We start from the raw sequence: 12,351 nt of genomic DNA, 5'->3' as shown, positions 1-12,351 counted from the left end.
AAAGAAAATACAAACCAATTCCAGCTGACAAGTGAAACCTCTATTAACACATATCATTGCTTTAAGTAGCTTACTGTAAATACAAATCGTGCTTATGTCGTAACAAAGCATTTCATTAATTTCCCCATTTACCGTATAGCATAGGATTTTTATACAATATAATAAAAAGCATATTGCTTGAAAACTATGGGTGATACAAAAAAACTGAGGCTAGATTTGGATTCGGCACATAAAAATCTATAAAGATCAGCTATCAAAGTAAAAAATATTTTTAAAAAATTTTTTTGTTGGCCTATGTAATCCAAGAAGACTTCACCATCTCCTTAAACAGTTGGGCATACTTTCAACAGTCTCACAGTGCATTTTCTGTCTTTTAATATGTATTGTCAACAATAAATTACAGTTCTTAACAGTAACAGTCATAAATGTAACACTAGGAGAAGAAATGACTTATACTGTCCATCACTCCGTCTTTGTGTGGTTCAGAAAGGTGTGATGTTTTCAGCAATCAACCTAACAATGAAGTTAAGAATTTCGTTAATAATAGAATTAACTTCACACACAAACCAAAATCCTATCTGTTTGACAGCTCCTACTCCGTACATAAATTTTAATTGTCAAATTGACTCGTTTCACATGAGAGAAAGGTTTGTACATCTGGACTAACATTTTCCTCAAGCCATCTGATGACTGTAAGCTTGGCCACTACATATCAAGTGTTCAGTAGCTTCATTGTGGATCAGTGATGGTCGTCTTCCAACTGCTTGAAGGATCTGATGAAAATATGTCACATAAAGTACACAACAGTGCAGTAATTAATTTTCTGTCTCTTCATTTATGTTTTTAATTGATGATCCCTGCTTGATAATCAGACTTGTCGGAACTGATAGTCTAAGCATATGGACAAGGTTTCTGACCTACACTGATTAGCACCACATCACACAGTTCTTAGTGACATATTAACACTATAATTTTCAATATTCAGTCTCAAAATATACATGTTGATGACTAAAAAAAGATTGATTCACATCTATAGGTACAAGCTGACTAAGAGTCAGCACATGATGTAGATATTTTGGTATTTAATCATAGACTGACAGTTACATAATGTTTATAAATTGACTATTGGACGCTTTCTTAGTCTTTGTATATCATGTCTATTTATAGATGTATGTAAAATTAAAAATTGTTGTTTGTTATTACACTTTGTATATTAACATAAAAGACAGCAGAATTAGAGGACACAAAGATACAATAGGCAAAGAAGTAAGCTTGTTTAAATAATTGCTGTAGCATTAGAAAATTATCAAATCAGCGATAGTATTATGTGGGAGAGTCTGAAAATTTGCCAGTCAGATTTCAAGATAGTGGAGTTTTCTAATCTGAATAATTAACAAATTAATAAGTTATTCTAATGAAAGCAGACATATTTGTGATCGAAAAAATCCATTCTACAATACTATGATAGCCTGCTGAACTTTAGAAATAATCACAATTTAAGATTGAAACTTCCCAGAACAAAAAAAGAAAGAAAGAATATGAACAACCTTTGAAATATAAAGATTTTGGGAAAAGTAAAATGTTTTCTCTAAAGAGTAGAATGAGGACTTTCAAATGAGCTATTTACTCATCAAAAATTTCACCATTAACAGGTTTGTAGGTATAGTAGGAATATGAAACTTCCTGGCAGATTAAAACTGTGTGCCCGACCGAGACTCGAACTCGGGACCTTTGCCTTTCGCGGGCAAGTGCTCTGCACTTGCCCGCGAAAGGCAAAGGTCCCGAGTTCGAGTCTCGGTCGGGCACACAGTTTTAATCTGCCAGGAAGTTTCATATCAGCGCACACTCCGCTGCAGAGTGAAAATCTCATTCTGGATAGTAGGAATAGTTAATCACAAATATTTTTTCTAAATTAAATGTTTGGTGAGCTAACTGTATTATAGTCATTAATAATAAGGAACTTACACAGTGAATAATAAAGATTTAAGAATCATTGCTTAAATAAGAAATGATAAGTTTTGAATAAGTACTGTATAGGTATTATTAACAAAACAAGGCCAGAAAAAAGAAAAAAATAGTATTGATGTCAGGTATGGCATGACAACAAGTAGGGCAGTTCTACGCTGCTCTGTTAAATACAGGATACTTCTAACATAACTATTATTCCCTCCCTTTCCTGTTCCATTTGTGAATAGCTTGTGAAAAGAAGATTGCAGTTAAACCTCTAAATGAGTTCTAGTTTGCATACTTTTCTAATTTTGATCATTTCACAAGACATATATGGGAAGAAGTAATGCACGTTTGACTCTTCGTAAAATATATACTCTCGAAATTTTAACATTAAACCTCTCTCAGTGTTGCACAATGCCACTCATACAGTGTCTGCCAGTGGAGTTTGTTAAGTATGTTCTTAATGCTCCCATTCCAACTAAATAATCCTGCGATGGAATACACCACTCTTGTTGAATCTTCTCCCTCTCTCTTCTATTAACCCATGTTTGTAACGGTTTCAGACTGATGAATATTACTCAAGAATTGACCAAACCAATGTTTTATAAGTCATTTTTTGGGATGAATTACATTTCTCTAAAATTGCAATGAATCTCAGATTGGCTTATGCTTTTCCTACAATTTGTTTTATGTGGTCATTCCAGTTTAGGTCATTCCAAATGGTTACTCATAGGTAATCCATGGCAATTAGTGATTCCAGTGATTTGTCACTAATAACATAATCAAACAACAGTGGATCCATTGCCTGTTTCTGTACACTGCATCATATTTATTTCCATAATGTTTATTTCAGGTGCAAATGGCTGTCTGTGCACCAATCAGCAATTGTATGCTGGTCTTCCCGCATTTTGCTACAGTGTACTAGCTTTGCAACCTTCCTGTAGAAAACATCATCCTCTGTGAATACAAGGCCTTATGGAGCCTCCTATTTTATGCACTGGATCGTTAATATGAATCATAAACAGTAACAGCCCTATTACACTTCCTTGTCATACTCCTGGAATTACACCAGTCAATTTTTTCTGTTTGCATAGAAGCCCAGAATCAAATCACTAATTTGATCTAATACTCGGTGAGCTTATATTTTGCTTATTAAACAGCAGTGTGGAAATGTATCAGTTCATTCCAGAAGTCGAGGAAGATGATGTCAACCAGTGTGCCAATGTTGATGGCACTCTGAATGTCGTGGATAGGAAGAGTGAGCTGAATTTGCAGTATTTCTGTTTGAAGAAGTCATATTGATTTTTGTAATAGGATTTTCGTTCTCTAAAAATATAATAGGGGAAAGTGGCCCAAAATGACATAGAAGTTCAAATGACATTGTGACTTTTTTTGCTAAATTTGGTAGTTGATAAGATCATAGTCTTTGATTTACTTGGTTGCTTGTGCAGGTTGCATTTTTCCCACAAATGATTAATATTTGCTTGCTTCCATTTTGTGAGGTGGGATGTAGGGAACTATTTTCAAAGTCAACAAAACCGCTATTTCTGTTAGAATATTTTCAAAATTGTCTTGTTTTGATTGTTTCTGTGGAAGATTTACTATCAATGGGGAGATCTTGTAAAGTTAAGTCTTTAAAAATATTTTTATTGTGTGTGTGTGTGTTAGTTTTTGAGTTTATGGCCAAATATTATGCTTGTGCTGAAGAGGGAAAAATGACACAGGACTTTGTTGTTTTTCACTACTCCATCACATACCTTATCAATTGCTGAAATGCAGTGTGCCTGTTTATAAAAAGCTATTATGTAGTGTATCTGTTTATAAAAAAGCTATTAGAAATTACATTGTAAGTTCCCAAGTTCCTGGAAATAATTTGCCATGAATTTTGGTATATTTTACTAATGGACATTGTTATTTTGTTAAGATAACTGTTCTAACACATAATTAATGTATAATGTATGTTATTACTATAATTTATGCTTTTGCTAAAAATTCAATAGAAAAAATAAAAGAATAAATCTACCAAGGGAAAAGATGTGTCATTTTGCCCCACTGGGCAAAATAACACATGCACAACATTTTTGTAATTGTGAATTCATAGTGAAACTAATGATTTTATTTTGAATTATTTATGCATATGCTACTCTAGAAACATCAGTCTAATAAAAAATTGCGTCTACATGATTTCAATTGGCATCCATGAATTGTGAAAGAAAACATTATTAGTAATGTCACTTTGAGCCACTTTCCACCTAATGTATACCTAAGTACTGCATGCGTTAACATACATTTTGTCAAGCAGATATTTAGCTTTTTGCCAAATAATACCTCATTTTTTACTCTTGTGGAACTTTCTGTTTTAATTGCCTGCTGCATGGTATTGTTTCTCCAGAAACTTGTGCTACTGTACTCTTTAGATTTGTTAACTTTCAGACATCAATTGTGCAGATAAATAACCTTGATAAGAGGTGGAACATCCATATTCTGTATTCTTTTTGAGCTGATTGAGCTGTGGTACTTAGCTAGTTAGAAAGAAGGTACCGAGTTCAAGGGACTTGGTGGACAGCACTATGAATTTCACATGTAGAAAAGCAAAACAGAAATGTTTTCAGTAGTGGTTCTTAAAGAATTTGGAGGGGGAGTGATCATGGGCTAAATGGATTTAGAAGCTCAATAGTGCACTTGCTTTACCCGTGTTAGTTTTCACAGATTTGAAAGAGATGTAAATAACGAAAAGCAGCTATGGCATTGTGGTGAATGGTCTCAGTGAATCCAGTTCCAGTATACTCATTTTAGTGCTGAATAAAACAAAATTAAATGGAAAAACACTTTAATCCTGTTTATCATATAATTATTCTTAAATTCTTTGTCATATAATTTAATATAATAGGATAGAGGGAAACATTCCACGCAGGAAAAATATATCTAAAAACAAAGATGATGTAACTTACCATACGAAAGTGCTGGCAGGTCGATAGACACACAAACAAACACAATCATACACACAAAATTCTAGCTTTCACAACCAACGGTTGCTTCATCAGGAAAGAGGGTAGGAGAGGGAAAGACGAAAGGATGTGGGTTTTAAGGGAGAGGGTAAGGAGTCATTCCAATCCCGGGAGCGGAAAGACTTACCTTAGGGGGAAAAAAGGACAGGTATGCACTCGCACACACACCCATATCCAACCATACATACACAGACACAAGCAGACATTTGTAAAGGCAAAGAGCTTTTTAGGCTGGAAGTCAGAAATTCCTGGAAGGTTTGGAGAGGGTGATTTTGAGGAAGAGGAGGTGGGTCCCGCTGTGACAGAGGACGGAAATGTTCCAGGCAGGGTTCAATTTGGATAGTGTCTTTGGAGTTGGATCATTAGGAGTAGGATTAGGATCATTTTTCTTCGTGGAAAAGTGATATTTCCAGCAGAGAGTACAAGTGTAGGACAGTAAATCTTTGCCGAGGGCTGTTTGATTGAATCTGGGAGTGGGGCTGAAGGTGAGGCCTTTGGATAGGACAGAGGTTTCTGATTGGGAGAGAGGTTTGGAGGAAAGGTTAACTACTGAATTGGGGTGTTGTGGTTCCAGATTGTGTTGATTGGAATTTTGAGGTCTTGGAGGGAGTGGAGCTGGAAGTGGGAGACTGAGTAGATGGGAGAGACTGGGTTTGTGTGCAATGAGAGGATGTTGAGGTTTGCTGGAAAGGTTGTGAAGGGTGAGTGAGTTGCCTTTCCGGAGGTGGGAAACCAGGAGATTGGATAGTTTTTTGAGGTGGAGGGTGGCATGCTGTTCTAATTTGCGGTTGGCCTGTAGGAGGATGCTCTGAACAGCCGCTGTGGATGTGGGAGAGGAAAGATTGAGGACTTTGATTAGGGATAGGAGTTGAGGGGTGTGTTCAATGGCTGAGTTGACGTGTAGGTGAAGGATTAGGCGGGTGAGGGCTATGGATTGTGCAGTTTGGAACTGGTATAGGGACTGATGGAAAGAAGGGTCACAGCCAGAGATGGGAACTTTAAGTGTGAGGCCTTTGGGGGTAATGCCAAATGTCAGACAAGTCTGAGAAAATAAAATATGGGAGCATAATCTGGCTAGGGCGAAGGCATGTTTGCGGAGGGAATGTAAATAAAACTTAATGGGGTCATTGTGGGGGTGTTGTGAGGGTGACATGGTATTAGAAGGTGGAAAGTGTAACATGAGGCTGAAATGAAAATAAAAATAAATGGGGAGAGATAAAGGTGAACTAGAAAGCAACTGGAGATCTGGTGTGAAAAAAGGTGAAAAAGTGTTGGTTAAAGCTGGGCTGTGTAGATCCTGTGGTGAACTTGGGTTGGTAGACAACGATGTGCATAAAGGTTGTGTGGTTGTGTTGCCGCCAAAACACGTTAAAGGGTGGAGAAATTTGGGAAAATTTCGAAAAAACTACGTGTAAATGTGTTAAAGGGAATGGTTTTGTGGTGGCAGGTTATGAGAATGAGGCTAACAATTGTGTGACGAAGAAATAATGACGTTAAAACCTGTGGGAAGCGGCTAAAAATGATCAATGATGTGGGAAAAACGGAAATGGAAATAAAGTGAAAGTTATTAGAACTAGCCAAAACGGTGGATTTTATAGCAGCGGTAGTGTTGAAAGTGGGAAAAAAAATTTTTTTGGTTATGGTTTGGAAGTGGGTTACGTATTATTGGGTATATATAGGCGGGATAAAATTGTATATTAGATTATGGTAAAAAGGAGAAGGTGAATACAAAGTGAAACTACTGGCAAAAACAGAAAGAGAAAATAAGACTACAGAAAAGATTTCGAAATGCAACAGTGACAATAACAAACATAATTGTTGGGTTCAAATTAATGATATGAATATAATAGAATAGAGGGAAACATTCCACGCAGGAAAAATATATCTAAAAACAATGGTGATGTGACTTACCATACGAAAGCGCTGGCAGGTCGATAGACACACAAACAAACACAATCATACACACAAAATTCTAGCTTTCACAACCAATGGTTGCTTCATCAGGAAAGAGGGAACGAGAGGGAAAGACGAAAGGATGTGGGTTTTAAGGGAGAGGGTAAGGAGTCATTCCAATCCCGGGAGCGGAAAAACTTACCTTAGGGGGAAAAAAGGAGAGTTATACACTCACACACACACCCATATCCAACCATACATACACAGACACAAGCAGACATTTGTAAAGGCAAAGAGCTCTTTGCCTTTACAAATGTCTGCTTGTGTCTGTGTATGTATAGTTGGATATGGGTGTGTGTGCAAGTGTATACCTGTCCTTTTTTCCCCCTAAGGTAAGTTTTTCCGCTCCCGGGATTGGAATGACTCCTTACCCTCTCCCTTAAAACCCACATCCTTTCGTCTTTCCCTCTCGTTCCCTCTTTCCTGATGAAGCAACCGTTGGTTGTGAAAGCTAGAATTTTGTGTGTATGATTGTGTTTGTTTGTGTGTCTATCGACCTGCCAGCGCTTTCGTATGGTAAGTCACATCATCTTTGTTTTTAGATTTATTATATAATTTAATAAAAATATTTTGAATGAGCTTTTAGAATAGGAATGTGTGTGTGTGTGTGTGTGTGTGTGTGTGTGTGTGTAGATTGATATTGCAATAAAAGGGTTGTGATTTTTTTGTAGGCTGTTGCAAATCCACTCCAAGCATTATTCAACAGTCTCGTCTATCGGCGGTGGTCTTCAGGTGGAGCCAGAGAACAACTGCAGATGCCATGGTCCCAGCCGTTACCTACCTATACACCATCTCCACCAAACTTAAGCCCGAGCGCATCATGGAATGGTCTGGCTGGTACAGGTGAAGCGACACCCCTGTTACTTAGCCAGGAATATCTCACAAACCGCAGTGTCAATGGAAATTCCATCAGCAGTACTGCCAGTTACAGTGCCAGTAGTACATGAAGTTGATTTAGTGAAGAAAATTGTGCTTAAATATTTTTACTTTATGGGTCTTGTACTAAACTGTAACAAAAGCAACATCTAGAACTGCTGCTTCATTACATAGACATAGACTTATGTGATGGTACGTTCAGGTGAGAAGAGTGCAATTTGTGCTGCATTTTTATCTCAGATTTTTGTATGGCAATCAAAATTAGGAAATGAAAGAATCTCATAGCTCCTTGTAAGCTACACTAATACTCGTGATATTTATAAGGTACAATTTTTACAACATTTTAATTGAAATGTTTTGGAGGTATTTTACTGGAAAATTTGGTACTATTTTTACATAATGTATATAACCTAACAGACTTTTAAACAGAAAAGCCATGTTAGATGCCATTAAGCTTCTGTATGACTCCAACACCAAGTGACATCTTACAGCTTTCAGAACATACCTGGTCAATGTTTTCCATAAAGATTTTTGTCACATGGTGTTCAACCAGCTGAAACAATTTCTTATACTGCTGTGTCAGTACTTTTTCATGTGTGTGTGTGTGTGTGTGTGTGTGTGTGTGTGTGTTTTGAGAGATTTTTAGGGGGGGGGGGAGGGGGGGGGGACATAATTTGAAATATGTGCCTTTGATGCAAAGATGTTTAATCAATGGCAGATTTTTTACAGTGTATTTTTGTATTGTTATACCATTTATACAGTAAATTCTGTCTTTTAAATTCATGGTATAGCAAGAGTAGTGTTTCCATTTTTAAAGAAACAATTTCCGTGTAATTGTGCAATAGCTTTAAACTACTGTAGTGTTGTTCTTTTATATAGATTTGTAAATCAGGCATCACATTCCACAATTTTTATTTGCTTCCACTTCCTGTTCCATTAATACTATGTAAATTGTCATCATACCTGGCGTGTTACACTCTTTAAATGAGGTGTATTAAATAATAATCAGATCTCCTACATTTTCATGCCTGCTTAGGTTTCTGACCTGTTTTACTTTGTGTGCTATCAGGTTCTGTTTGTGCACTTATGATGTATTCACTGTGTATTTTAACTGTACAGTTATGTAATGTTTTCAGCTTAAGTTTTTATAAAAACTACACCTTAATGACAGTATTCCTTTTTTTTATGTTCTAGAAGTATAGCTCAGAAATTTCTTACTATCCACGTTCTGTTTTCAGTAACTACATTGAAATATTAATCTTGGCTCACAAGAGCCTCATTCTCGTATGAAAAGAGAAACAAAACCGAGTGTGACATCACAACCTGTGATTCCATAGACACATTTTATATTACAGCTAAGTAGGCATTCTTCTCACTTTATCATTACAATCATTATGGCAGATGTTACAATATGTGTTGTCTTAAGTATGGTATTTCACACTGTAAAAACAGTAATAGCTATGGGAGAAAAAAATAGTTTATATTATTTGTTTGTGAAGAGTAAAATAACAGAGATATTTTTCACGGAAGAAAATTAAAGCTGTGGGCCACGGCAGCAATGAATACCGAGAGGAGATGTGGGAGAACAAGAGAAACAGGGACATGTGGAACTGATAGAAGACAAGTTATTGAGAGCAGATAAAAATAATGTTGATGTGACATGAGTGGGAAACAAAAAGGGAAAAGGCATGACTAGAGGAATAAGTGAGTGGTGCATCACTGTTTAACAGTGAGAAAAATGCCGTAACTATTATTTTTTTAGCAAAAGAATGTGAAGATACTTTAAGATTTTTATTGAGTGCAACAGTGTGTTGAATAGTACATAGAATGTAAGAAAATAGTGGCAGATAGCTGATAGATTTTGAGAATATTTCCATTTTATTGATGATACAGCTATGAGCGAAGGAGGAATGCCACTATTAAAATCAAAGTTGAAAGCAGATAGTTGGAAAGAGCACTCTGAGGACTGCCTGCTACTGTAACAGAAGATGAAATGGATACTGATTTGAAAGCCTTAGGTAATGTAGTATCAGAAACAGTGTCTAGCAGTGCTTTAGAAGGCTTACAAATCAGTGGATCAAAATGAATGTTCAGATTAATGTGTAGAATCTATGTGTTTGGAGATACATCATTGGGCTTTTGGAAGAATATCACCCACACAGTGCCGAGAATATAGTCACATTATAACCAGAATAAAATCCAAATCCAAAAGCAGGGTTGTCAAAAAAGTACACTGAGATGACAAATTCAACAGGCTAGTGATATGCACATGTACAGATGGTGGTAGTATCGTGTACTCAAAGTATAAAAGGACACTGCATTGGCGGAGCTGTCATTTGTACTCGGGTGATTCATTTGAAGATATTTCTGGTGTGAATATGGCCACACAATGAGAATTAACAGGCTTTGAATGTAGAATGGTAGTTGTAGTTAGAGGCATGGGACATTCCATTTCAGAAAACATTAGGGAATGCAATATTCTGAGCTCCACAGTGTCAAGAGTGTACCAAGAATACAAAATTTCTGGCATTACCTCATACACGGACAACACAGTAGCTGATGGCTTTCACTTAACAACTGAGAGCAGCGGAGTTTGTGTAAAGCTGCCAGTGCTAACAGATGGGCAACACTGAATTTAAAAAAAAAAAAAAAAAAAAAACAGCGGAAATCAATGTGGGACATACGACGAATTTATCAGTTAGGACAGGGCGGCAAACTTTGGCATTAATGGGCTATGGCAGCAGACGACCGACGCCTCATGACCATATGAGACACTAGATGACTGGAAAACTGTGGCAAGGTCAGATAGATCCTGATTTTATTTGGTAAGAACCAATTTGCTGTTCCAACAACTTGTTGAATCCATGCCACATTGAGTTTCTGCACTGTGCTGGGATGCCGGGATGGTTCCTTTCAAAGGGCACGGCCGACTTCCTTCCCCGTCCTTCCCTAATCCGATGAGACCGATGACCTCGCTGTCTGGTCTCCTTCCCCAAACCAACCAACCAACCAACCACTGTGCTGGGAGGAGGACCCACATGATATTAGAGGTGTGCCATGACTTTTATCACCTCAGTATACAATATTCAGTACCAAAAGCACATTTATTACAAACACTAATGTATGACAGAAGAGAACAGAGTTCAACTTCTGGACAGTGTGTGCTGCTACTCATAAAAAAATAGTAAATAATCCAGAATACACAAACATAGAAAATGGTGAGAACCTTCCAGAAATGATAAATGCTAAATAATAAATAATTTCTGGTGGTTAGGATTGAACTGGGACCTGCAGCACCCTCGCCAGTGGTGCTACTTGCTATGCTACATTGCATGCAGCACAACTCACAGCATTCCTCCCTCTCCTGGAGTAAGAGTGACTCACTGTTTCAGAAGTTATCATTGGAGCTGATTACAGTACCCTAGATATATATCTTGCCAATGATACTCTACATGGTGGCACTGGTGGATCCTTACATTTTTGGCGTGTTGTCACATCCTCTTCACTGTGATGAGCACTGAAGGTAGCCCCTTCCATCGAAACTTCATGATCATGAGTAGCTCTTCAGTTTCCTTGAACAAGAAGCCCCCCACAGTCATCTGGACCTGAGGACTGTAATAGACAAAGAATACAATGTGGTTTACAGTAGTACCTTAATACCTTAGCCAGTAGTCCCACTTTCCATGCAGCTGAAAAAATCTGCACCAAGTCTCCCCGTCTGTATCTCACTGGCCAGTTCCTGGCATTATAGGGCTCTCGGTCCTTGTCCTAGGCGTCCAGGTTCCGTATGCAAGCCAGCTGTCTTGGTTCTTCAATTCTGATGATGAGTTGTTTCAAACAGTCAGCCTGAGTGTCATCTGATTGATCAGTGCACCCATTGATACTTCAGCCTCATGATTGCAGAGCAGAAAGGACAATGTGTCTTGCTCTGCAGTGTTGTATGCAGATGTTACAATGAGCAATATTTTATCTCAGTCTCACTGTTACACATCAGCATACATCGAGAGCATATCTGCCAACATCTTATTAAATCATTCTGTGAGACTATTCATCTGTGGGTGGTAGGCAGTTTTCATTCTGTGGGCGATGTCAGAACATGACATTACCTCTAATACTAGTTTCAGTTGGAAAATTTTCCCACAGTCAGATATCAGCAGGAAGGTTAGTTGGCTGGTGATCCCTAGCACTGATAAGTGTTTTATCATGGGCTCTTGCCTGCAGCTCGTGGTCTAGTGGCTGGCGTTGCTGCTTCTGGATGACGGGGTCCTGGGTTCGATTCCTGGCTGGGTTTGGGGATTTTCTCTGCCCAGGGACTGGGTGTTTTGTGTTGTCCTCATCATTTCATCCTCATCATCATCCCCCACAAACCAAATATCATCATCATCATCACCACCACCAAGGGATCTTGGTCTGTCTTCACCCCACTTCAGATCTGAAAGCATGCAAAAAAATAGCACAGATCAGCTAATACTTGCCAACATTGTTCCTCAGTGCGGACCAGTCCTATTGCCAGTCCAGTAGTAACTTACTCACCTATGTTGCCCTGTTGTTCAATTGTTCTTCT

At 37.8% G+C, this 12,351-nt stretch overlaps 1 protein-coding gene across 1 annotated transcript in view; it reads left to right on the top strand.

Moving 5' to 3' along the window:
- LOC126262303 (G-protein coupled receptor 143-like) overlaps positions 1-8,420 on the top strand; it is a 167,667-nt gene extending 159,247 nt beyond the window's left edge. Inside the window, exon 6 of the mRNA XM_049958844.1 lies at positions 7,583-8,420. Within this exon, the coding sequence (XP_049814801.1) occupies positions 7,583-7,858 (276 nt within the window). The 3' untranslated portion in view covers positions 7,859-8,420. The remainder of the gene's footprint in view (positions 1-7,582) is intronic.
- Positions 8,421-12,351: the final 3,931 nt, after the last annotated feature.

This window comes from Schistocerca nitens, chromosome 1, assembly GCF_023898315.1.
Source record: "Schistocerca nitens isolate TAMUIC-IGC-003100 chromosome 1, iqSchNite1.1, whole genome shotgun sequence".
Lineage (NCBI taxonomy): Eukaryota > Metazoa > Arthropoda > Insecta > Orthoptera > Acrididae > Schistocerca > Schistocerca nitens.
The sequence above is the reverse complement of the archived record's forward strand: the minus strand, read 5'-3'. Positions and strand labels throughout refer to the sequence as shown.